Genomic DNA, 24256 nt, shown 5'->3' with positions numbered 1-24256 from the left:
CTTCTTTTATATCTGCCAAAAAGCCACTGCACGAAGTGAGCTAACAAAAAACATTTCATTAAATACTTAATAAAAAACTTAAAATACTTCATTGAAAAATACAAACTTAATAAAGCAAAAAACATTTCATTAAATTAAAAAAAAAAAAACATTACCAATAAAAACAAAATATTTCATTTCAAACTAATCTTCTAGTTGACAAGGTTCGTCTTGTTTAGCCTTCCAAATTAAATGGAGCATTTAAACAATTTCATTTCAAATGGAATGCCATGGAAGGTTTAAGATGGAGCATTTGGTTAAAACTTAAAAGAAAATGCTCAATCATCTTTTCATTCAATTATTTTTAAATAAATACAAAACTTAAAAAATTACATTTGCTATTTATAGAAGATATCAATGTAATTAATGCTTGAGACGATTATTTGTATTTATTTTCCATAAATATTAAAGGATCCTAAGTTCACAATAATGTTATTTAAAACGCGTCACAAAAGATTTTAAGTCCATTTAACGCCAGTATGCATGTAATGGATGTATGGGCATGTTCTACTATGAAACAAAGGAGTTAACGCCCATTACAGACGATCTTATATGTATATAAATACTTGTAAATATTTCAACCCTTTTTCATCCACGACACTAACTTTGTTGTAGTTTTATAGTTAGTTTTCAATAAATTACCAAAGTATGCCTTCTATTGAAATTCTTTTGGACAGAATTAGTAAACACATGACCATAAGTGAACTTCACTCTTAATTTCTTTATAAACAAATAATCTGTTTGTGCGATTTTTAAATGCTAAATAATTTAATATTATATATATATATATATTAAATAGAGGATTTTTCTTCCCTCATAAAATTACTATTCTTTTTACTATTTACTATTTTAATATTTTATTAACTATAACCACTAAATCATTATTTATAATTTCACAATTAAAATTATGGATTTTACTTTATTTTATTTTTTGTTTAAACTAAATAAAATACCTAACAAACTATATTTTTAAACACTAAACTTGAGCGAGTGTCGACTTTACATGTTTTATTTTTCGGTTAAATAGTTTTCTTAAACTTTGCTTTCTTATTTTTTATAGTCTGTCTTTACAATGACCGAAAATTTTTTCATGATTTAAAAATATCCCATCGTCACATGGCTTTATATCCGCATTTCAATGTTTGACACCTCGCCTTTCAATATTTTTTTTTTGGCTTACTAATTTATGTTTATGAATTTGTGTTGGTACCGTTGATAGTAACCGAATTTGTGTTGTTTCGCAGCTGTAACGCGCCGGTTTTTTTGGTTCTACATTTGATATAATTTGTTGTATTTTGGCATAGACGGCTTTGTTTCTTTTGTTTAGTTTCGATATCGTAACTTGATACAGAATGACTTCGCTTTGACACCGAGTTTATAGTTTAACTTCTTTACGTATGTGTTTTTATTCGATTTAACAGTCCCGTCATAAAACGCGAGTCCTAAAACCTAGTTCCTATTAAAAGTAGGTCACTATAGGATACATGAAGCAACAGGAATCTTACTGCAGAAATGATGAGATTTTCAAAAATGTGCAGAAAAAGAAAAAAGAACAGAAAACCAAACAGAAGGTCAAATCCACATCTTATCTTATTGATAAATTAAATAAAGTAACGTAATGCAGAGAGCCACGTGATTCAACTATAAGCCAATAGATTATTTTAATGTTATAATATATCTTGTTGGCAATTATAAATTGACAACCAAACCAAATAAGCAAACACTATTCTTTTATAGCCAAAAGTTTTATCATCATACAACCAAAAACTTAAACTTGCCTCCTTTTCTCACTTCTCCAAGCTAGCAAATACCATTATAGCCAAAAGTTTTATACTCATCCAACCAAAAACCTACATCTATCTTCTACACTGAAGAACTAACTACCCTTCTCCAATCAAAAACCTAAAGTACAGCTTTAACCTTCTCAAGGAAAACAGATTTCCAATCCTCTGAAATGATCTTCATCATCAAAGTCAAACCACTGATCATTCCCACTGACCATCTCCAACTTGTCTTGATGCCTACAAACAATTTTTTTAAGATCTTTTCAATGTAAAAATCTTATCTTCTTTCAAAAGGATTTTTATTTTTAAGTATTCAAGATTACCTTTCCTGAAGTCGCATTTCCATCTTGATGAATTCCAAATCGCTTTCGACATTGCCCTGAATTATATTCGGGTCATGTTGAATCACACTGCATCTCAATGAAAGGATGCTTGTTGCAATCTTGACAAGGATGGGACATTTACATCCGAATGTTTCCAACCAAGTAACTGTAGTTTAATCAAAATTAGTCTCAACAAACAATATATTATCTTTTGAATAAAAATTTAAAAAAACTCACCATGAGGCAACAGTCGTCTTTGTCTGACCGCAATCGGAATACCGAAATCACCATCCGCATCAAAATACAACTTCAACTCTTCGAGGACTTTTGTTTCTACAGTTTTGTCGATGTTTATCTTCTGTAGATGGTGAACAAATGTTGACTTCATAAGTGCCTGCATGTCTTTTTCTGCTTCATAAAAGTAAGCCGGATTAAACATGAAACCAACAATAATAAGCGCATGCTGCCGCAGACGTTCCCATCTTTTGTCAATTACTCTCCACAGGTCAGTATAATCCCCATCAAGTTGCTGATTGTCATCAAGTTTTCTAATTTCCAGCTTCGTTTTATGCATCCAAGCTAATGCATATCCCATACCAGGCCGCTTATCACCCATCACAACCATCCGCAGCTCTTGAACAAGATTGTGTATCTTCAAGGTCGAATCGCATTGCTTCCAAAAGCGATAATCTCTAATAAGCTTCTCTGCACGTGCCCCTTCATCCGTTTTTGTAAACGTGTCCACCCATTGCACGGTCTGAATCACTGAATTGAAACGCGCTTCTATTCTTTTTACTTCTTTCATAGCAGCGAAATTGCTAAACATAAAAACATCATCCATGTTGATGCCTACATCTTTTGTAAGAATGAAATTTAACAGTGATTTAGCCTTATCAATTATATCCCTTATCCATCCTATCCTTCTAAAATCTTCATTTATCCTTTCAGCGATATATGCAGCACATGGAGTCCAGTATATTGATGGAAACTCAACCCTTAATTCCATCTCTACATCATAATATGCATCTATGTCTTCCCAAATAACTTGCAGAATTTTATCTTCACCTATTGATGTAATGATCTCTCTAAAAGTAGCAAAGAATCTTCTATGGATTCCTCATCCAGAGTCATAAATGGCTTAACTTCATCATCAACAAACGATACAAAGAAATTGTAATACAATTTATCTCCTTCGGATTTTTTCTCAACAAGAAGAGAAGTCTCTTTCTTGTCACACCTACTAATGCGGGTTCTCACATCTTCTTTCAAATCGTTAGCAACTTGCGTTAGAAAACCCTCATTAGCTACATTAAAAACCGTTGCTGGTCTATTGTTACAAATCTCCGTGATCATAGTTTTGAAATAATCCGACTTAAGTAAATCTAATGAGACCCCAGCACCAACAAAACGGTTTACTTCTCTTTTCCTTTTCCTATGTGAGATATTAGTTGTTTCATCTGCTGCTGATTCTTTAGGGTTCCTGTTGTTTGCTTTCAAGCTTTCAAGAATTGATTTTTGAATCTCGGTTGGAACTTCCTTACACGGTGCCATGCCACCTCCTTGCCCGGCAATATGTATTTTCATCTTGTTAATACTCACTCCCGAGATTGTTTTCCCACAGTGGACACACCAAAGAAGAAAGTTGCCCTTCTTTTGAAGTAGTTTGCACTCTTTCCAAGTCGGATCAACACCATTTGGATCTTCAACTTCAACATACCCTGAAGGTGGAGGTGTTGGCTTCCGAATAGTGGTGTCAGCTTGGTCTTCTGTAGCCATTTGTGGCCTGAAAATAAAACATTGAGATATATGTATAATCACATGTAACAACATCCTTAACTTGAATTTGATTTGTTTATTATATAAGATAGATGCTGCTGCTACTTAAGTGAGTTTGACTTTTAATCTTTTAGCATAAATAATGAATGATACATTATATAACTAGGGATGAGCCTGGTACCGAAAATCCCAATCTCGAAAATCAAAATTTTTTGGTACTGGTACCGAAATGTTCGGTTCAGTACCGGTACGGTACCAGGACGGTACCGGTATTTAAGGTAAAATTCGGAAAATACCGGTACCGTACCGCCTGAAAACTCAAAACCTCGGTACCGGCGGTATCAAATCGGTTCCATACCGATTTTTGCTCATCCCTATATATAACAATGTCATGACAACATTGAATTTGTAATAAATGATAGAATTTGTAATAAATGTTACATTAATACACATTGAATTTGTGATTGTGACACTTTTATGGAAAAACACATGTTGTTATGACATACATTAAACAAGAACTTAGCAAAATTAAAGCCCCAATAAAAATATCCTAACAAGTTACCAAGTAATAATCAAGTTATATGTTACTATTGAAACCCTAGAACTTAGTTTCACATACATTATATGATACACATTGCAGATTAAGTTAAATTAGGGTAAAACAGATGGATAACCTTTACCGGTTCGTGAAGTATGAAATCAGAGATCCGGCGTGCGTGCGTGCGTGCGTTCGCGGTGTTGTGTTGAGAGTTCACGGCCAACGTACGGTAGGGTAGTGTAAGGACTCGATTATATGTAAAGGTTATTCAACTCACGTGACCTCTTGTGTTGTCTCTTGTTGGGTGATATGGAAATACAAATATAAAATAATAAATGGAGAGAGTTTATTATTGGGTGGGTTATTTTTTTATTGTTTATTTTCACTCCTTGTTTGTTTTGTGCAAACCTAACCATACATGTTGATCTGTCTTGGTGTCGATTTCTTTCTACAAACCCATCTGGGCTGTAAACGAACCTAATGAACACGAACAAGGCCTTGTTTATGTTCATTCGTTAAGAAATAATGTGTTCATGAACACTTACCGAACGAGATTTTTTGTTCGTGTTTGTTCATTAAGGAAACTAATGTGTTTACGAACAGTTCACGAACATAAACGAACACAAATAAAATCGGCAGAGCCTAAAGATTGAGACCAATGTATTCATCAATGTGAATAATGAAAGCATGTAAACGAATCGAATGAACATGAACAAGGGCATGTTCATGTTCGTTCATTTATCTTTAAAAGAGCACAAACACTTAATCGAACAAATATTTACATTCATGTTCGTTTATTTAAAAATGGGCATTTGTGTTCGTTTGTTTAAAATCTAAACGAACATAACTGAACAAAGATAAACGACCATTTATTAAAGAACACATATATAAACGAACTTAAATGAAAACACTTAAATGAACACAAATTAACAAATATAAAATCTTTAAGCAGATGACCTATCCAGATAATATTTAATTATTTTCTATTAATACATAAATAAACAGATATAAGCGAACATAAACGAATGTTCACGAACATAAATGAACGAACGGAACATGTGTTCATGTTCGTTCGACGAACACAATTTTGTTGTTCATGTTCGTTCGTTTATTAAATAAACGAACTTCCCGCCGAATGGTTCACGAATAGTTCACCGAACGTTTGGTTCGCTTACAGGCCTAAACCCATCACTATAGGTGCGCAAATAAATCGGTTAACCGAACCGACCCGAAAATTGAACCGAAACTGAACCGGTTTAGAGCCGATTGAAACCGTAGATTCGGAACCGGTTTGTAATTTTCTCCACCAAAACAGGTTTCTAACCGGTTAACCGAACCGAAACCGATTGTAACATGGTAAGAAACCGGTTTCAACCCGAACCGAAACTAATTATAAACTGGTTTTGACTTTTGTTGATCAAACCGAACCGGTTTTGAGTTTTAAACTGGTTTTGACTTTTGTTGATCAAACCGAACCGGTTTTGAGTTTTAAACTGGTTTATGCACCTCTAACCACCATGCATTTACACTTTACCACACTCTTTCAAACAATCATAAATTTCTCTTATGAGTTATGAATAGCTGTTTAGCAAGTCTTGCTCGAAAATGTGTCGTATCAAAATCAATGTTGTAAAAGTTGTTTGGCGGTCTTAGGCGGTCGACTGGAGAGTTGCGAGTACTCGGGAGTAGTCGGGGATTACTCGGAAAATACCTAAGGAGTACTCGGCCGAGGCAGGGAGTACTCGATCTAGGCGGGGAGTAATCGGCCGCCTACTCAGGAGTTTATAACATTGAATTCAAAATTGTAATACGCTAATCTTTATTAGCCATTTTCGCTTGTTGTAAAAGGACATTCAAAGATTAAAGACAAGTTACATTTGAAAAGTGTAAAGCCAATGTTTGTTTATAGCAAAAGGACATTCAAAGATTAAATTTTGAATTGAATGGAATTATATGTGTAAATATTATATTATATAAATAAGTTGACAGATAGTTAGTCAAATCTTGTGACATTGTGTCGTTCTCACGATTATAAACGGCTTATCGTAGTCTATAACTATGAAACCGCAATTTTATTTCAAACCAAGTATCTCAAAGACCACTGCATATGTTTAAGAAATACAAACACGTCTCCATGTCCGTTAAACACAAAGATACCATGCGGTGGCATCGTCACTATCAGCTAAGAAATAATAGTCGAGGAATGAAATCGTAGAGCATTGATGTTAGTGTGTCCTCTTGTGGCTGCAGTTATGAGAGGGGTAGCGTTTCTTTGGGACCTTGCTTGACATAGTGACAGATAATGATCACCGTAGCAGTTGCACCATGGCTGCAAGTGTTAACAAGAAAATATTAATTCTATTTAAAACTGATAACAGAAAGTAGCAGAAACATGCAAAGTGTCAAACTCCAACCGGCTTTTTCTAGTGATCGTTTCTTCATCTGAGCAACTTCTGCATCAAGATGCCCCTTTTCAGCAGCAGTGTATAGTGCGGTTTCACCTAGCTCGTTAACCATATACGCCGGAATCACAGTAACTTCCGCATCCAAATCAGCCTTGCTTAAAGTCCCTATCATTTGTGAATTAATGTCATCTAGGATTTGCTGCACGTGGAGCTTCGTGTCATTATGACTACCCATCACTTGTTTGTTGACATACTTCTTTTTCCCAGCTTGATCCACCTGCTCGCCCGAATCTGAAAATACCAGCGCTGGAGCCGCTACAGTTGTATCCTTTTTTCATCGTTCCGTAACACTTAGATCTTGTTTCTCATTAACCCAACTACAACCCGGAATTTTCTTAACTCCCGACTCGATCATCTTCAACCTCAACCTTCTGGAATCAGCCCATCGGCCCGACTGCGCATAAATACCTGATAAAACCGCATAATGAGCTTGATTTCCCGGCTCTAATTTCACAAGATTATCTAATGCCAACTCTGCTAACTTCACGTTACCATGCATTTGGCACGCGCCCAATAAACTCCCCCACACCCCACCATCCGGTTCCATCTGCATCGACTCGATTAACCCCAGTGTTTCATCAAACAAACCCGCTCTTCCTAGCAAATCCCCCATACACGCATAATGTTCCATCTTTGGTTCAATGTTATATTTTTCTTTCATTAAGTTAAACACATTCTTTCCCTCTGTAACCAGACCCGTGTGTCTACAAGCGGATAGCAAGCTTAAAAACGACACAGGGTCGATTTCCACATGATTATCTTGCATATGTGAAAAGAAATCGAATGCAAGATCGACACTCCCGTTTAAAGCATATCCAGCTAGCATTACATTCCAAGAAACAGTATCTTTATCTTTGACTTCATTGAAAACTGTTTCTGATAAATCAACACGCCCACATTTTGAATACATGTCGATTAACCCGTTTAAAGTAACGGTACGGGAAATAAAACCCGTACGGATTATGGAAGCATGCAATGCTGCACCTTCTTTTATATCTGCCAAATGAGCCACTGCAGGAAGTGAGCTAACAAACGAGACTAAACTAGGACGAAAACCTTCTAATTTCATTCGGCGAAATGTAAAAATCGATTCTTGAGCACACCCGTTTCGCGCATATGCTCCGATCATCACATTCCATAGAACTTGATCTTGACTTTTGGTCAAACCAAACAACAGTTCAGCAGACGAAAGCCTCTGACTTTTAGCATACATGTCAATAAGAGCATTATTCACATGACAATCAGATTCAAACCCGTGTTTGATAACCAACCCATGAATACTGGCTCCAAGGTTAGCATCCGCTAAGTGAGCCGATGCCGAAACCACACCCATGATGGCCCCCGGGTCCGGGTGCAACTCGGTCAACTGTAGTCTACAAAACATCTTCATTGCGAGATTTGGCTCACCAATTTGAGCATAGCGGTTAATCAAAGCATTCCACGCAATCACTTCTTTATATAACATTCTGTCAAAAACGATCATTGCTGATGTGAAATCATCAAATTTAGCATACATGGACACCAATGAAGTATCTATATTAATATCACAAATCATATTGTGTTTAATGGAATAACAATGCACACTCTTTCCTATTTTCTTGTAGCACAACTCTGCACAAGATGGAATAACACCAACTAGTGTTATAATACATGGTTTAAAACCTGCATACTGCATGTCATAAAATAGAGAGATTGCTTCTTCATGATAACCAGATTGTGCAAATGCTGCAATAACCGCAGACCAAGCCACCATATCTTTTCCCGAAAGATTGTGAAATAAATCTCGAGCCTTTTCTAACTCGCCACACTTTGCATACATAGTAATAAGCGGAGTCGACACGCGAATGTCGGAGTCAAATTTGTGTTTCTTGACACATTCATGAATCATTTTCCCTTTTACTAAATCTTTTGTTTCGCCTGCTGCTGATAAAGCGCTTACAACCGAAACAATATTTACATTTAGGTTATTGTTTTTCATCTGATCAAATACCTCCAGAACTTCATAGTGACGCCCGTTAAGTGCCAATCCCGCCATTAGTGTACCCCACGAAACATCGTCCGGTTCTTGCATTACGTCAAATACCCGGTAAGCAATATCCGTTCTTTTGCACTTGGAGTACACATCTATCAACCCGTTCACAACCGTGTTTGGAAAATACCTTCTAGTCACATACCCGTGAACACACTTGCATAATCTAACACTTGCTAATTTACAAATAGCCGGAAACAAATTCAACAGACTAACACTATTCGGCTCGACTCCACCGCATAAGTGCATACCACGAAACAGCTCAATCGCCTGGGCAAAGTCCGAACTCTGCGATAGCCCACCAACCATCGCGTTCCAAACCGCCACGTCTCTGTCAGGCATTTCATCAAACACTTGGCGCGCGTCAACCAACCGCCCGCATTTACAGTACATATCAATCAGTCCAGTCCCAATAAAAACATCAGACTCCAACCCTCTCTTACCAATCTCTTCATGAACCAATACACCCACATCAATATCCAAAAGCATAGTACAAGCTTTAAGCACAAATGTGTAAGTATACTTATCGGGTTTAACCGAAAAAGAACCATTCTTTATCATATTATTATACAAAAAAATTGCTTCTTGATGTTGGTTTGATCTTATGTGTGCTTTAATCATTGAATTCCATAACATGACATCTGTGTTTGGTGTGGAATTGAATACTAATCGAGCAAGATTGATTTTTTTGAACAAAGAGTATGATTTGATTAACTGGGTGTTGGTGAAACTGTGCTGTGTGAAGCCTGAGATTATTAATTGGGTGTGGAGTTGAAGGAGGTGAGTTAGGGTTTTAGTGGTGGAGATGACGTTGATTAGATGTATTCGATTCATTCTTTTGGTTCGATGTTCATGGAGGATGGTGAGTTTGGTTGTACCCTTATACTTCCGAAAATGAAGCTCAGCTCGGCTCGCCTCGGCTTGTTTAGCGAATGAGAGAGCTCGAGATCGACTTGTTGTAAGGCTAAAGTTTGGTTCGCGCGTAGTTTCGAAGTTCAACCTAGACTTCGGCTCATTGACTTATTATTCATTTTTTTTATAAAGCTAAAGTTTGGTTCATGTGTAGTTTCAAAGTTCAAACTAGAGTTTGGCATATATACTAACTATTTATCTACTTAGGGGCGGTTAAGGGCATTCAGATATGAACCGAGTCAGATCGGCTCAGATCTGAACGGGCCTCTTTCTCAAAAAACCCACTTAACGAATCAGATGTTCAAACATCCATCTAAAGGAATTTTTTAAATGAGTCAAATGCTCTTTATGTCCTAAATGAGATGTGCACATCTGAATAATCTCATTAAGTGCACATCTGAATAATCTCATTAAGTGCCAAACAAATATAGTCACTTATACTTATATATGTTTATTATGCTTAATTTCTTCTTTATTTTTAACTATTAACTCTGTGTATAACATAATACATAGTTATTTAACATAGCTTACGACGGTCAAATATATTTTTTTTAACATAGATTTATAGCTAGAGGTGCATAAATCCAGTTTTTTAGGAATCGAAACTGGGTAGGAACCGGTTCCGGGTATGGTCAACAAAAGTCAAAACCGGGTCGGGTAAGAACCGGTTCCGGGTATGGTCAACAAAAGTCAAAACCGGTATAGTCGGGTATTTGACCGGGTTTTGGTAGGGTCGGGTCAAGTTTTGACTTGGTAAAGGTGAAACCCGTTCTAGCGGGTCCGTGTCGGTTCCGTTCCGGGTAAAGTCTAGGGAGAAACCCAATACGGCAATACCAGGTCGTACCCGGGTAAGAACCGGTTCCGGGTCGGGTCCGAAACCGGATATTTTGTGCACCTCTCTTTATAGTTGGTCATTACGTAAATATGTATGTACTATATTAAATAAAAATGTATAAATAATAAGTTCAATTCTCTAACAATAGGTTAGTAGCCAATTATCTGAAAATTTATTGTCTAGTGTTATACAAGTGATATAAGATTAATCATTAATCATATATCATGGTGGTTGTTGGCCTCATATTTTGCACATAAATAGTCAGCTAAGTTGCTAATATTGAAGAAGTATGGATTGTCGTCTTATAGAATCGAGATTATATTTATCAAAGATCCTAGTTGAAAAGACGATTGATGCACCGGAGAGTGACATGTGACAAAAAAGTCACTCTTTTCTTATGTAGTATAGATATAGATATAGATTATGTCGGTTTTGTGATCTAACAAAAGGTAAAATTGAGCGCTACTAGCTTAGTAGTTCCCGGGCATAAAATAATCCAGGCCGTTAATTTGAGCACTTGATATCGGAACCAAACATAGGCCTTTATCTCGTAAGCTAGTTTCCGCTTCCTCGTTATCCTGTTTAAGACACAAGATTAGAAGCCAAAACCACATAGTCTTTGCATTAATAAAAGTTGTAACCTTATTATGTAAAACCTTATTTTACCTGAAATTCGAGTGATTTATCGTTCATCGTTGAAATCTGTTTATTCTGTATCAACTTCTGTTCACCAAATAAATTTTCACTCGAATTAATAATATGTTATGGTCTTGTCTAGAAGTCACAAAATAGGTAGATCAGGTAAGGGTGGACTCGAATTGACTCAAAAGTCAAAGTCAAAAGTCAAAGTGCTTATTGTCTTTAATGTATAACATTTTTATTATAAGAATATAAGTATTTACCTTGATCTGGTCATGAAGGAGATTGATGGAGATATGAGCTTCATGAAGCACAGAAGCCGTATCCGTCTGCATTATCGGTCAAAACTTGGTTATTTATTCGTTTCATTAGCTCTTATCAATCAAAACTTAATTTTTTATCGCGCTTTTGACTTCATTGCATGAAATAGAATGAAAATCGAAAGGAAACGACAACGAAAATGGAACAGACCTTGCCGTAAGGAGAGACAAGCTTTTGAAGGGCCGTGATTTTGTCAGCTAGCTTCTGGCTTTTTCTCACAGGCACCTGTTCAGTTCAACAGATTAACGAACTTCATTTATTAAATGCTTAAACTTTTGCATCATTAGTTCACTAATTAGTAATTACTCTTTCTCTTAGACATCCGATTCCTTGCATTGTGTCTGCGTGCGCAAGTTTCTTGTTCACAACATTTTGATCACAAACGTTATTCATTCGTTTCTTAGGATTCTCGGGTACCTGTAAACTCTTAATCATTGGCATATGTCAATTCTTGTTTTTAAACATATGATATGCATACCTGTTGACATCTCCAATCTGACACTTTGATTTGGGGAGAAAAAGGTTTTTGCTGTAAAATAGGATTATGATTATTGTTTACGCCCGTAGATTGGTAGTTAATCATCAAGGGGCATTGTAGAGGAACACCAATGTGTCTATGATCAGCCTGTTGGTAGTAGTTATAGTGTTCTGGTTCGACTCGGAAGTTGTTGCTATAAAAGGTTCTGTTAATATATACAGATTTACTTTATAAGTAACCAAACAACAATGGTTCATGTAGGCCTGGAAACAAACCAAACAAAGACGAACACTTAATCGAACGCGTATATTGTGTTCGTGTTCGTTTATTAAAAAAATGAAAATGTTCATATTTGTTTATGTTCGTTTGTTTAAATTCTAAACAAACAGTTCACGAACATAAATGAACAAAGATAAGCAAACATAAATGGAACATATATGAGCAAATGTAAATGAATACAAACAAACATAAACGAGTATAAATGAACACACTTAAATAAACAAATATAAAACCATTAAGTAATGACTTTTCAAGATAATATTTAATTATATTCTATTAATATGTAAACGAACATAAATGAAAAAAAATAAACGGACTTAAAAGAACATAAATAAACGAACTTTCCACCAAACGTTTGGATCGTTTACAGGCTTAGGCTCATGCATAAGAGTAGTGTTGCACATTAAGAAGACACGTGTATACATGTTTATATATATACTTACACTTTATCGCTTTCGATTATGTCTGCGAGTTCTTGAGGGAAGGTGGTTGAGGATGATGCTTCATTCATGTTTCCTAAACAGTGTATTTAATATAATATTATTTATTATATCTAAACTGAGGTTATGGATTTAATGATACTGAAAATGTAGTTACCAAAGTTATATAGCTGAGATGAAAACAATGGTAGGACACTGTAACTCATTCCCAGCTTATTTAAGTAACCAGTGATTAAAAAGAATAAAAACTGTACCAGGTAATATGAGAGGATTTGGATGGGTATTAGGGAGTTGAATGGTTATTTAAGCATGTACCATGGGCGGCTGGTCAGGTGAATGTATTAGTTTAATGTAAGGTTGACTTGTTTAATTTAGTTGTGTTATAATAAAGTAACCATGACAACCGTCCTTGGGTTTATTTTACTCTAATTAGTTTGTTAGTTTTTGTAATGTAATAGGGGGGGTATATTGATATAGGAGACAAGTAGGCTGTTCACTGTATATTAAAGTACTTCCATGTCATCGTCACGTAGGAAACGGAGCTTTGAAGCCCTTCTCTATAACGTCTTGCTGTGGTTTAAAACCCAATACACACACACACACAGACACATACATACACACACACACATATATATATATATATATGTATGTGCGTGTATGAGAGAGAGAGTGAAAAGCATGAGGGTCCACTAATTAAACAAAACCAATACTGTCGGTCTTCATGAGTCCCCCCCCCCCCCGCGCCCCTTCTACGCCACGCCCTCGACGGTGTTTCCTTCCATTACCGCCCCAAAACTGCCCTCTTGAACGCTCATAGCGTAAAGCCTTATGGTGATGTTATTTGCTGGCAGGTATTTTGTTTTTTAAAGTGGTTAGCTCTTACATATGCATTTGTTTACGGGTTAGACCATCTCCAATGAGTGGTTTTAAGGGGCGGACACAGACGTGAAAAAGAGAGAGGGGAGAGAGAGAGAATAGGGTCATCATTTATGGATAGGAGTGAGGCACGGTGGTCCGTAAGACAGTAGAAGACCAGCAGGGCAACGCCAATGTGAAGGAGATAGGAGAATGTGGTCCGTGAGTCTCCATAAGATGCTCTTAGAAATAATGATCAATAGTTATTGTAACGACTAACGAGTACTCAACCGGAAACGAACCTTTATGTTTTATTGCCATATGCAACAGATTATTGTTTGTTGAGTACTCAATCGAACATGAACCTTTATGTTTTGTTACCGTATGTAATAGATTATTTTATGTTGTATGCACTATGTAATAAACCGCTTTTTATACCATTTGATGATTTTATAAAAGGTTCGAGCTATTGAATTAGTTCATGACTTTTACGTAACGTATATTAGTATTATTTATCTAAGAATCTAAGACTTAACAAATACATGTTATTATATGTGTTAAAAACATTATGCTTTTCATGTTTTCTAGGAGATGTTTTTATATAAAATTTTTATGTTTTTTACGAGATGTTTTTATATAAAATTTTCACACACATACGAATAAACCAAATAAAATCATCGTTATAAAACTATTCACAAGGTCACAACCACGGAACAATTGTAAGGATAAGGTTAGGTTTTGCGTTTACAAAATAAGTATACGAAAATCTAAAATTTCTTGGTTCCACCACTAATCATATGTTTATTAGTTATTTGCTATACTTTAGGCTGAGGGGTGTGGGGCTTCAACGGGGGCCCTAGAGCCCCTCCGCTCGCGCCCCCAGGCGCTAACACCACACCACCGGGGCGCTAACCGGGGCGCTAACGGGGCGCTAGCGCGGAAAAACATGCAGGCGCAAGCTGGTTAGCGGGAGAAGAGAGAGAAAAGCACGGGATTTGATGGTTTTTTGACCGTTGGGAGCCGACCAAACCCAAAAAAAAAATATTTTTCCTATATAATTATACCCCATTAAAGCCCCCATTAAAGCCCCCCATACCAGGGCCAGGGGCTCCAACACCCCCCTTATCCAGTTTCTCTCTCTGCCACACGTCATAATATTATTGGTTGGAGCCCCCACTGAAGCCCCCATTAGAGCCCCCACACCCCTCAGCCTTAGAAATGTGTTTGTAAGTTTCATATTCTAGAAGTGACATTATTAAATTTGAAAAATGCTAAAGATGATCTATTTGAAGCTGCCTAACTGGCGAAAAGGCTTTATTTGTCTATCTTGCATGGTCTTTTGCAGCTTGTCACTACCCAAAGTATAGATGTGTTTGACCTCTTTGATCATTATATTTGACCCCGGTGTTTAGATTCCTTTTGAATTTGTGTTATCTTCTTTAAAAACGAATATAACCATTTTTTAATTTGGATCATTTTTAAATAACATATTATATTTCACTTAAAATTTATATAATATATTGTACTTCAGGACCATGTATGCATAATGCATGGCGTTTAGGCCTAGGTCTGTAAAAAACCAAACATTTATGAATTGTTCGATGAAAAGTCCGTATATGTTTGTTTATTTAATAAACGAACGATCACGAACAAAATTTTGTATTCACCAAAGTAAACGAGCGAACACGGACGCATATGACGTTCGTTCATTTATGTTCATCACCGTTCGTTTATGTTTGTTCATATATATTTGTTCCTGAGTATCACCTGAGTTTCGAAATAATAGCGTATTGGTATATAAACAATAATAGAGTGAACCATCTTATAAACTAGAAAGAAACCATTCTAATTTGATATTAGTTGTTGGTTTGGTGGATAAACCTCTAAATTAGTTAACTAATAACTGAAGGTAAAGGTTTCAAATCCTTTTTATGCTACTTTTTATTTTTATTTTTTTCTATGCATCCTTTTAGAGTACAAATCCATTTTACACTATTATTTATTTATTTTTTCTCTGCAACTTTTTAAGGTTTCATAAACCAAAATTTTTAAACCAAGATACAATTACAAACATCATTCTCTTCCTCTCCCATCTCCACCATGATTATGTAGGCGCCACACCTCCTTCCTCCGCGGGCATCCGGCCGAACGATCGTATATATATTAATTAACAATTTTATAAGATGAAGACTCGTATGGAAAAACTATAAGTATTTTTTTTAATTCATAAAGACCATTGTATTTATTATGTGTTTTTTAATTTCGAATTATGGTGTCTTTTTAATTTTTTTTGTCGTAATTTTATTAAGCAATGAACCGACCCGAAATATTTATATTTGATTCCATGAAATTTAAGCATCTAAAAGTAGTACACCACCTGAAAAAAATTCCTGGATCCGCCACTGCCTATGTGGCAAGTCCCTAATTGATTCAAACCTATATGTTCGTAAGTTCGTTTGTGTTACTTAATGCTTGGTCATTATGTTCATTTGTTGTAGTTTATGTTTATTCAACTCTTCATTTAAGCCTGTTTGTGTTTGTGAACTGTTCGTTTAGGTTTTAAACGAACGAACACGAACATGCTCGTTTTCTTAATGAACAGATATCAGCAAAAGAATATGTTTGTGTTTGTTCGGTTCATTTACATGACTAACTTTAACAAAAAAAATTCATTGTAGTTCCTATTCATATTATATGCTGTTTTCAAATTATAAATTTTCTAACAAGTTAATAAAAATAGTAAAATACCAAACAAACACGTGGAATCAAGAAACCTGTTTAGATCCCAATTATGTATAAAAAAACCTGCTGTTTGAGTTATCCTTTGACTTTGACTGAATCGAACACCAAAGCTACTGGAATTAATGTATGTTACAAGAGAAAGTCCTATGAAAAAGTCAAAGCATAGTCAATGTCATGATAAGTGCTACTTATATTATATAATTCATGTAATTAAATAGCTAGAAAGAAATTAAATAAGGGGTCAACGGGATGACCATATTATGGTGAAGGATTGGTTCATGTCTCATGCATGCAGGCCAGAAGTGAGTGGTTCTACCTACATTTTAATTTTATAGTTGGATTTTTGAAAGTTTATTTTTGTTGCTATAATTGTTTTGTTGTAATAAATAAACCATACCCTTTTTTTATTTGATCTAGTCACTTCTTATTTTTTTAACTATCACTTAAAGAGTTAATAGCATATAATTTAGTTTATAACTAAAAAAATGCATCATTACAAAGATTACACTCTTAACATGCATGTAACGAAATCTCTTAAAGTGGTATTTGATTATAAACTCACAATACACGTCTTAATTTATAGAATTTTAAAGTATTTTTGTAATCATAAATTCATAATGAAATAAATGTAATGGAATCTGTTATGAAATTAGAAGATAACATACTCTGTTATATTTGTATGAGAAAGTTCATTACATCAATTTTGATATACTAAGTCTCTAAGTTTATTTAAGTTAAAGTCTATACGAACATATGTAAAACATTGATTGGTTACAATTTAAACTTATCAAAATTTGAACATAGTAAAGATAATTTTTGTTGACATACGATGTTAAAACTCTATTTATAAGTGTAAAAAGGAAATTGATGATATAAGATTTCCTTGTTAGCAAAATTATCCACATCGATATTCTGAGCCTGTTTGGGATTAAGTTTGAAAATAATTTATTGACTTATTGGTTTTTCTCAAAAAGCAATAAGTTAAAAAGGTGTTTGGCAATCATAAAAATCTTTCTTATTTTAGTTTTTCGTAAGTTTAAAAAGCTGGTTTCTAAAAACCACAAATCTTGATTTTTCAAATAGCTTTTTGAAAAAGTCAATAAGTTTTTTTGAAACTCAATCCCAAACATCACACAATCAAAAACTCACCTACGTAGCATCAACACAACAATCATGTTAGTGACCGACGTTTATGTAGATTTCTCTCACACACATATTAAACAAGCTAAAGAGAGCCGTCAAGAGGAGCCATACCTAGTTTCATTGTTTAACAGAGTATTAATATTAATGGGGTTGATAAATTTTCATGTGAGTTCTCATAATTAAATTTTAGAAAAAGTTCAAAAAACCTTTAATCTATATAAACTAGGCTGAAAGACTTATAATTAAAACTTAGTGGTAGAGTGGTAAGGAAGTGACTTAGTGTACCATGTGAATCAGGTTTGATTCCTACCCCTATCGTTTAGTTTCAACGGCACCATGGTATAGTGGGAGACTAGACGAGCATGTAACGCTCACTAGTTGGAACCTTGAACTGAACAAGTTTTATCTCATTGCACTGTCATGCCTTCGGACGAGTGCTCACGGGCGCAATGGCGCAGCTATGAAGGGGCTGTTTTCTCGGTTAGTAGGGCAAATTTCACGATTTTTTCCAAAAACTTTTATAGATATTAAGCTCGGTCATTGCCAATGTATTTTTTCAAAAAGCTACCGGTCACCACCAATTTTTTTTTATATAATACGCTATCGCTTGATTTTTTTTATAAAACATCACGGTTTTTATAAACAAAAGTTATAAAAAATGTATAAAAAACTTTGTTTATAATAAAACTCAAATTTGAGGCGGTTTTTTAGTAAATTATTAAAAAAAAAACATAACAAAACCTAAAAATAAAACATGGACCGGGTCTTTTAATCAAAGCCCTACAACTGCTACCTGCTAGCCTCCCACCGGACCACCGCCGCTCGTCCCGCTCGTCCACCACCGCCGCTCCTCCACGGCTCCACTGCAAGGTAATTGTTCATTTGCTCTATTCTTTGTTTTGTTAAACATAGTTCTGTGTTCAAGGATTATAAAATTAGGGTTTGTAATTGTGAATTGGGGATTTGGGGAAATTAGTCAATTAACCTTGTAATTGGTATTATGGATATTTTAGGTCTAGTTTTTTTTAATTGTAAGAACGATCGTTTTTGAATGAATTGAAAAAAATTAGATATTTAGATGTCATTTTGTTTGATCCGACCCGAACCGAACCACCGACACGGCCCGAACCACCGACACGAACCGAATCGTCGACCTGAAAATTTTTGGGCCTGTGACTTCGGTCATCGCAGCTTCGCCACTACTCTCATTACATCAGTTCTACTATATAAAGTTCTCTAAACTTAATCTATCAAAACTAGGTTGAAAAACTTGTCAATATAAAGTTACAATATATGGTATAAAAGGTTTTTACTCAAATATGCATTAAAGTTCTTGTAATTAAAACTAATTCGGATTAAGGTAGAGGTAGGCAAATCGGGTATTTCCAGGAACCGAAACAGGGTAGTAATCAGTTTTGGGTTTTGTCTACAAAAGTCAATAACTGGGTCAGGTTGCCCTGTTTTTATTGGTCGGGTCTGGGTTTTGACTGGGTAGAGGTGGAACCGATTCCAGCGTATAGTGTAGAGAACTCCATCTATTGATGCCAATTGGTGAATTAACCATTAGGTAAATGCTGTCCTTTTTAGGGTATTTACAATCCGTGAGTACACTGTGTAAAGACTAATTGCAAAAGAAGAGGAGGAATGAAGCTTGATGTGAATGTTTTGCGGTACCTCTCAAAAGATGACTTCAGGGTTCTGACCGCAGTCGAGATGGGAATGCGCAATGTAAGTTTTTTTTTTTACAGTGTGCTGTCAGTCATCACATTAAATTTATAAATTATATTGCCAGTTTCTCATATGAAAAACATGTATTGCTCCCTTTTCAGCATGAAATTGTGCCTGCAGAGCTCATTGAACGCATTGCCTCACTCAGGTTCACCTTTACCACTACATTTATATCATTATATGGCTATTACTTCCCTAATATTTTTATCTTTTGTTTCATACTTGCAAACACATGCACACTTTTTGTGTTTACGATAGTATGAGTTTTCTTATGTGCTTATCTATAGGTTTTGTTACATGCAATAAATACTAATATTCTGGTTGTATATAGGCATGGTGGGACTTATAAGGTGTTAAAGAATTTGCTCAAGCACAAGTTGTTGCATCACGACTCTTCAAAGTGTTTGTATTTCACCTGTTCTAATGTGAAACATCAAAGCTAGGGTTTTATCTAAGCTGCTTGTGTTTTTAATAATGTTATTATTTCTTTTGCTGTAGATGATGGATTTCGACTCACATACCTTGGATATGATTTTCTTGCTATAAAGACTATGGTTAACCAAGGTGTATTTTCGTCAGTTAGGCGTCAAAGTGGTGTGGGGAAAGAATCTGGTAATATGTTTGATTTGAATTTAAATAATTTGATACTTAATTTCTTTATCATACATTCTAACCTGGCCTTTCTTTAAAGATATTTTTGAGGTTGCAAATGAAGATGGTACAATTATGGCTATGAAATTACATAGATTGGGTAGGACCTCATTTAGAGCTGTCAAGTCTAAACGTGACTACTTAAGGCACCGAAGTAGCTTCAGCTGGCTGTATCTGTCTCGTCTTGCTGCTCTCAAAGAGTTTGCTTTTATGAAGGTATCTTTGTAATTGCACAATCTTCATTTTTTGCTACATTTGTTTTTACCATCTTCGTTCATGGTTATTGATTTGAAAAATAATTTATTGTTGAATAGGCTTTGCAAGAACATGGTTTTCCTGACCCAAATGCTGTGGACTGCAATCGCCATTGTGCAATTATCTCACTTGTACAAGGCTATCCATTGTAAGTATGCTGGTACAAATGCAAGAGATTAGGTTTAAATGACAACTTTCTGCATTTGAATAACATATTGGTGCAGTGTGCAGGTGAAGCAATTGCAAAATCCTGATACCGTTTTTGAGAAGATTATAGGAGTTGTTGACCGTCTCGCAGAGCATGGCACTGTGACTTCAACGAGTTTAACATAATGGTATGCTTTTCGAATCATTTTAACATCCCGCTTAATGTTTTTTTAACTTTATAACTCGCTTCTGATTTTATAGTATTTTTTTTTGGTTGCAGATAGATGATGATGAGAACATTACAATCATAGATTTTCCTCAAATGGTATCTGTATCTCATCGAAATGCAGAAATGTATGATTAACTTTTATATATTTTTCTTGACTGTTTTCAATTTTCTTTTATTTGAAGTAACTTTGATTTGATTTAAAACATGATTATAGGTACTTTGATCGTGACGTTGCATGCATTATCAAGTTTTTCAGCAAGAGGTTCTTTAACAATTTCTAACTTTTATGATACACTTTTTATCATTACACGACTGGCTCTAAAATCATTTGTTATTTTCTTGTTTCCAGGTTTAACCTCTCTTTTGATGCAAATGCTGATGATTCAGATTCAGATACAGAATCTGATTCTGTAAAGCCTCGGTTTTCTTCAATAAAGAAAGCTTCTGGTTTCCTTGACAAGGAACTTTCTGCAAGCGGTTTTAGCAGGAAAGAACAAGCTGATATTGAAAAAGTATGAAGCATCTTTGTACTATTAAAGACTCGTGTTTATAGTTTGTTATTGTTTGTCTAAAGGGTTGCATTTTTGGGAAATTGTAGTTCACTGAGAAGATACATGGTTCCGATGATGAAGAAATAGAAGATGATGAAGTAGAAGACGATGAGGATCACAATGAAGAAGTAGAAGACAACGAGGATCACGATTCTTCTAAATTAAACGCATCAGATATTCAAAATTTTGATTCTTTATGCTCATTGACCAAGGTACAATTTAAATTTCGAAATAATAGCTTACACAGGTCAATAATCATGTGAGGAGGTTTTTGAAAGCCTTGTATGCATACGTTTATACATTAGTTTTCGTGTGATGCAATTTTGAATCGTTTTATCACATTATGAAGGCTGATGATGATGAACAACCTGGCAATGGTGGTGTTGTGGTAGAGGATCAACAAAACGAAGGGAAGCATGAAGATGCAAGTGACGAGGTATTTGTTTCCGTTCATGTTTGGTAGTCAAATCATCTCGGACTATTTGTTTCATTTTATATACCAACGCGTATTGAATTTCCAGGTGGAAGACAAAGAGCAGGAAGATAATCCTGAACTCGAGGAACGTTTAGCGAAGCAGCGAAGACGTGCGATCCAAGCAGCACGTGCGGGGAGAAAGTCACACGCTTCAAGAAATTCTTATAAAGACAAAGGTGGAAAATCCTCCCATAATTCAAAGATTCAGAAGGGTAACTGGTGATCCCATCTCATCTCATCCTTTTATAATTTTATTATTTACTCTTGTAACAAATATTACCTTCAAAATAGGTTATTTTGTATTTACTGTTGGAACAATTTTGTTGGTTGGAGTGAGTTGAGGTGGGTTCAAGGAGGTTTGTGTTTTAAAATATGCATTTAAAAATCACTTATCTGGTTTGCCACCTGCTTAACCTTTATTGATTTTGAAAAACTAACAAATGAAATAAAAGAGTTAAGCTAATATTTTGAAAAACTATCAGATTAATTTATATAATGACTTAATGCATATATAGAATTGGGTTGAACCTTGAACAATTTTACAAGTGGGTGACTAAAATATGAAAATTATACAGGTTTCAAAATAATAACAGTATGAATGATTACTTAACAAACATAAACAAACGAATATAAGCAAATACAAATGAATATTATACATGCCTAACTGTAATGTTGACTATGGGTACACACGAAACACCTTGATAGCCTTCTGTTCGTGGTCTCCACTTAGAGCTCATTTTTGATGAACGCCAAAACCGCAAAATAAATCTTTTGAACACCTCAGAGCCACAACCATATCAACCTTAGCTCGTGGTTAACTGATCACTATCGTACACAAGGATCGATCCTTAGTGCTTGGTTCATAAGTAATGTACTTGAGCTTTTGGTGCACCGATGTATCTCACAAATAATACGAGACCCAGGATTGTGTTCTCAGTACATGCGTTATCAAATACATTTCGAGCACACATAGTTATTTTTTTGCATGGCACAAGATTTAGGTCTCTTCTACCGAAAATATAACAAGACTTAACACTCCGGGTATGTTGATGTCGAATAGCTATCATATTAGCTATCATATCCACATAAAGCACGACCTCAAACCAGATCATGTGTTCACATACGTAGGACAACACAAAGATTTATTAAAGGTCGACAAAGCAAACCTTGACAACAACGTCATCAAATCTTGTAGAACTTAAAACATCATATGTGATGTCAGTCGAGAATGCGTTTGGCGAATTTGAATATGTTGGTGGCCACCATGTTACTAACAAGTAACATCCTTTGTCATATTATTTTCCAAAATAATTACATACATAATTTGTAACCCAATCAATAACAATCGTTATATAGCTAGTAGCCATTAAAAAACGTTATATAAGAAGCAGCAAACAAAAGCTTTATTTAAGTAAAACAATACAAGAGTTTCATGAAAACCTTACATAAGAAAAGTTATAATATCTTCTCTAAAACAAACTCATGTTCTTGAAAACACTTAAATAATTTGCCAAAGGTTTTAGTTGCCCTAATGGTGTATATAAACCATTATGACTTGATATAATCTTCCTCTGCAACTTCATGGTCATTGCCACCACCTCGTTCTGCCACTTGTACGCCCATTTTGGAAAACTTAGATGGTTGGGTTTTGTTTATGGCTTTTGAAGTCATGAGGTGGGGGTGGGTGGGCAAAGAAGAGGATCTTCCTAAGCATATACTTTCAACTTTATTGTAACTTTTTCTTTAATCAACTCTCTCTCTCTCTCTCTTAGACACACATGATGCACACACCACTTTGATGGGGTGATGTCTCCTTAGCTTATGTCAAATAAACGTTGATGTAGTTGTTAACCTTATATGGTAGAGGGCTCTGGTCTAATGGTATCTAGGTGTTGTGCTTTTGAGTCTTGATTTGGGTTCGGTTTATTATTGAATATCTTGAAGACAGTTATTGGGTTTAATGAAGATTGAAAGCTAAGACGGGCTTTGGGCTGTTTAGTTTTCTTGCTTAACAAGTAATAAGCCCTAATGTAATCTCTATTCATTGTACTTGAAATATTCTCGTCACGAGTGAGGCAGAATAATAATAAAACTGTCATGGTTGCAACCCGCGGATGTAGGTCAACCGATTGAACCATGTAAATTTCGCGTGTTCATCTTCGTTTATTTTTTTCTTGCAACATTACTCGTGTTTGTGTGTATTGTTTGAGATATCAAATTACTAACATATACGTCACAAAATTACAATGCTTATATAGGGTGTAAACTAGTCAAGCTGCTCGTGAGCTATTCGAATTCGGCTTGCTAAAAACTCGAATCAAGCTAGCATAATCTCTTAAACGAGCTCGAGATTTATTTAGTCTCATTTGATATAAATGCGTTGAGCCTAAGCTTGACATATCGGATCCGAGTCGATTCACCAGCCCAAATGAAGCTTTTACACATATAGTTAATTTAATATATTAAAGCTATATTAAAGCCCAAATGAATCATTTTATAAAACAACCAAAGTGGTTACTTTTTTAATGTGTAAAAAGAATTTTGACACAATGTAGTCACGTAACACCTTAACCAATGCAATGTATCTCTTCAACATGCACGACAATCCTGTCGCCAGACAAT

At 35.2% G+C, this 24256-nt stretch overlaps 2 protein-coding genes and 2 pseudogenes across 3 annotated transcripts; 1 reads left to right on the top strand and 3 right to left on the bottom strand.

Moving 5' to 3' along the window:
* Window positions 1-1963: 1963 nt before the first annotated feature.
* On the bottom strand, window positions 1964-3152 carry LOC143554163 (uncharacterized). Its single transcript, XM_077044002.1, has 3 exons — window positions 2384-3152; window positions 2147-2312; window positions 1964-2060 (listed from the first exon to the last, which is right to left on the bottom strand). Exons 1-3 carry the CDS (start codon window positions 3150-3152, stop codon window positions 1964-1966), a joined length of 1032 nt encoding a protein of 343 aa, XP_076900117.1.
* A 4003-nt stretch (window positions 3153-7155) lies between these two features.
* Window positions 7156-9709, bottom strand: LOC143554139 (pentatricopeptide repeat-containing protein At2g39620 pseudogene; annotated as a pseudogene).
* Window positions 9710-11171: 1462 nt separating this feature from the next.
* On the bottom strand, window positions 11172-12929 carry LOC143554162 (transcription factor bHLH111-like). The gene is made up of 7 exons (XM_077044001.1): window positions 12862-12929; window positions 12140-12344; window positions 11968-12078; window positions 11812-11886; window positions 11604-11669; window positions 11368-11424; window positions 11172-11279 (listed from the first exon to the last, which is right to left on the bottom strand). Exons 1-7 carry the CDS (start codon window positions 12927-12929, stop codon window positions 11172-11174), a joined length of 690 nt encoding a protein of 229 aa, XP_076900116.1.
* A 6245-nt stretch (window positions 12930-19174) lies between these two features.
* On the top strand, window positions 19175-21967 carry LOC143554138 (serine/threonine-protein kinase rio2-like; annotated as a pseudogene). Its single transcript, XR_013138940.1, has 13 exons — window positions 19175-19326; window positions 19428-19474; window positions 19658-19728; window positions 19825-19938; window positions 20018-20193; window positions 20292-20380; window positions 20457-20567; window positions 20660-20733; window positions 20823-20870; window positions 20958-21120; window positions 21207-21371; window positions 21509-21595; window positions 21681-21967. The product of XR_013138940.1 is annotated as a serine/threonine-protein kinase rio2-like (transcript).
* Window positions 21968-24256: the final 2289 nt, after the last annotated feature.

This window comes from Bidens hawaiensis, unplaced genomic scaffold (genome assembly GCF_021521415.1).
Source record: "Bidens hawaiensis isolate Kalapana, Puna unplaced genomic scaffold, B.hawaiensis_p1.1 tig00017563_1, whole genome shotgun sequence".
Taxonomy (NCBI): Eukaryota; Viridiplantae; Streptophyta; class Magnoliopsida; order Asterales; family Asteraceae; genus Bidens; species Bidens hawaiensis.
This window is presented reverse-complemented; position numbering and strand designations above follow the sequence as displayed.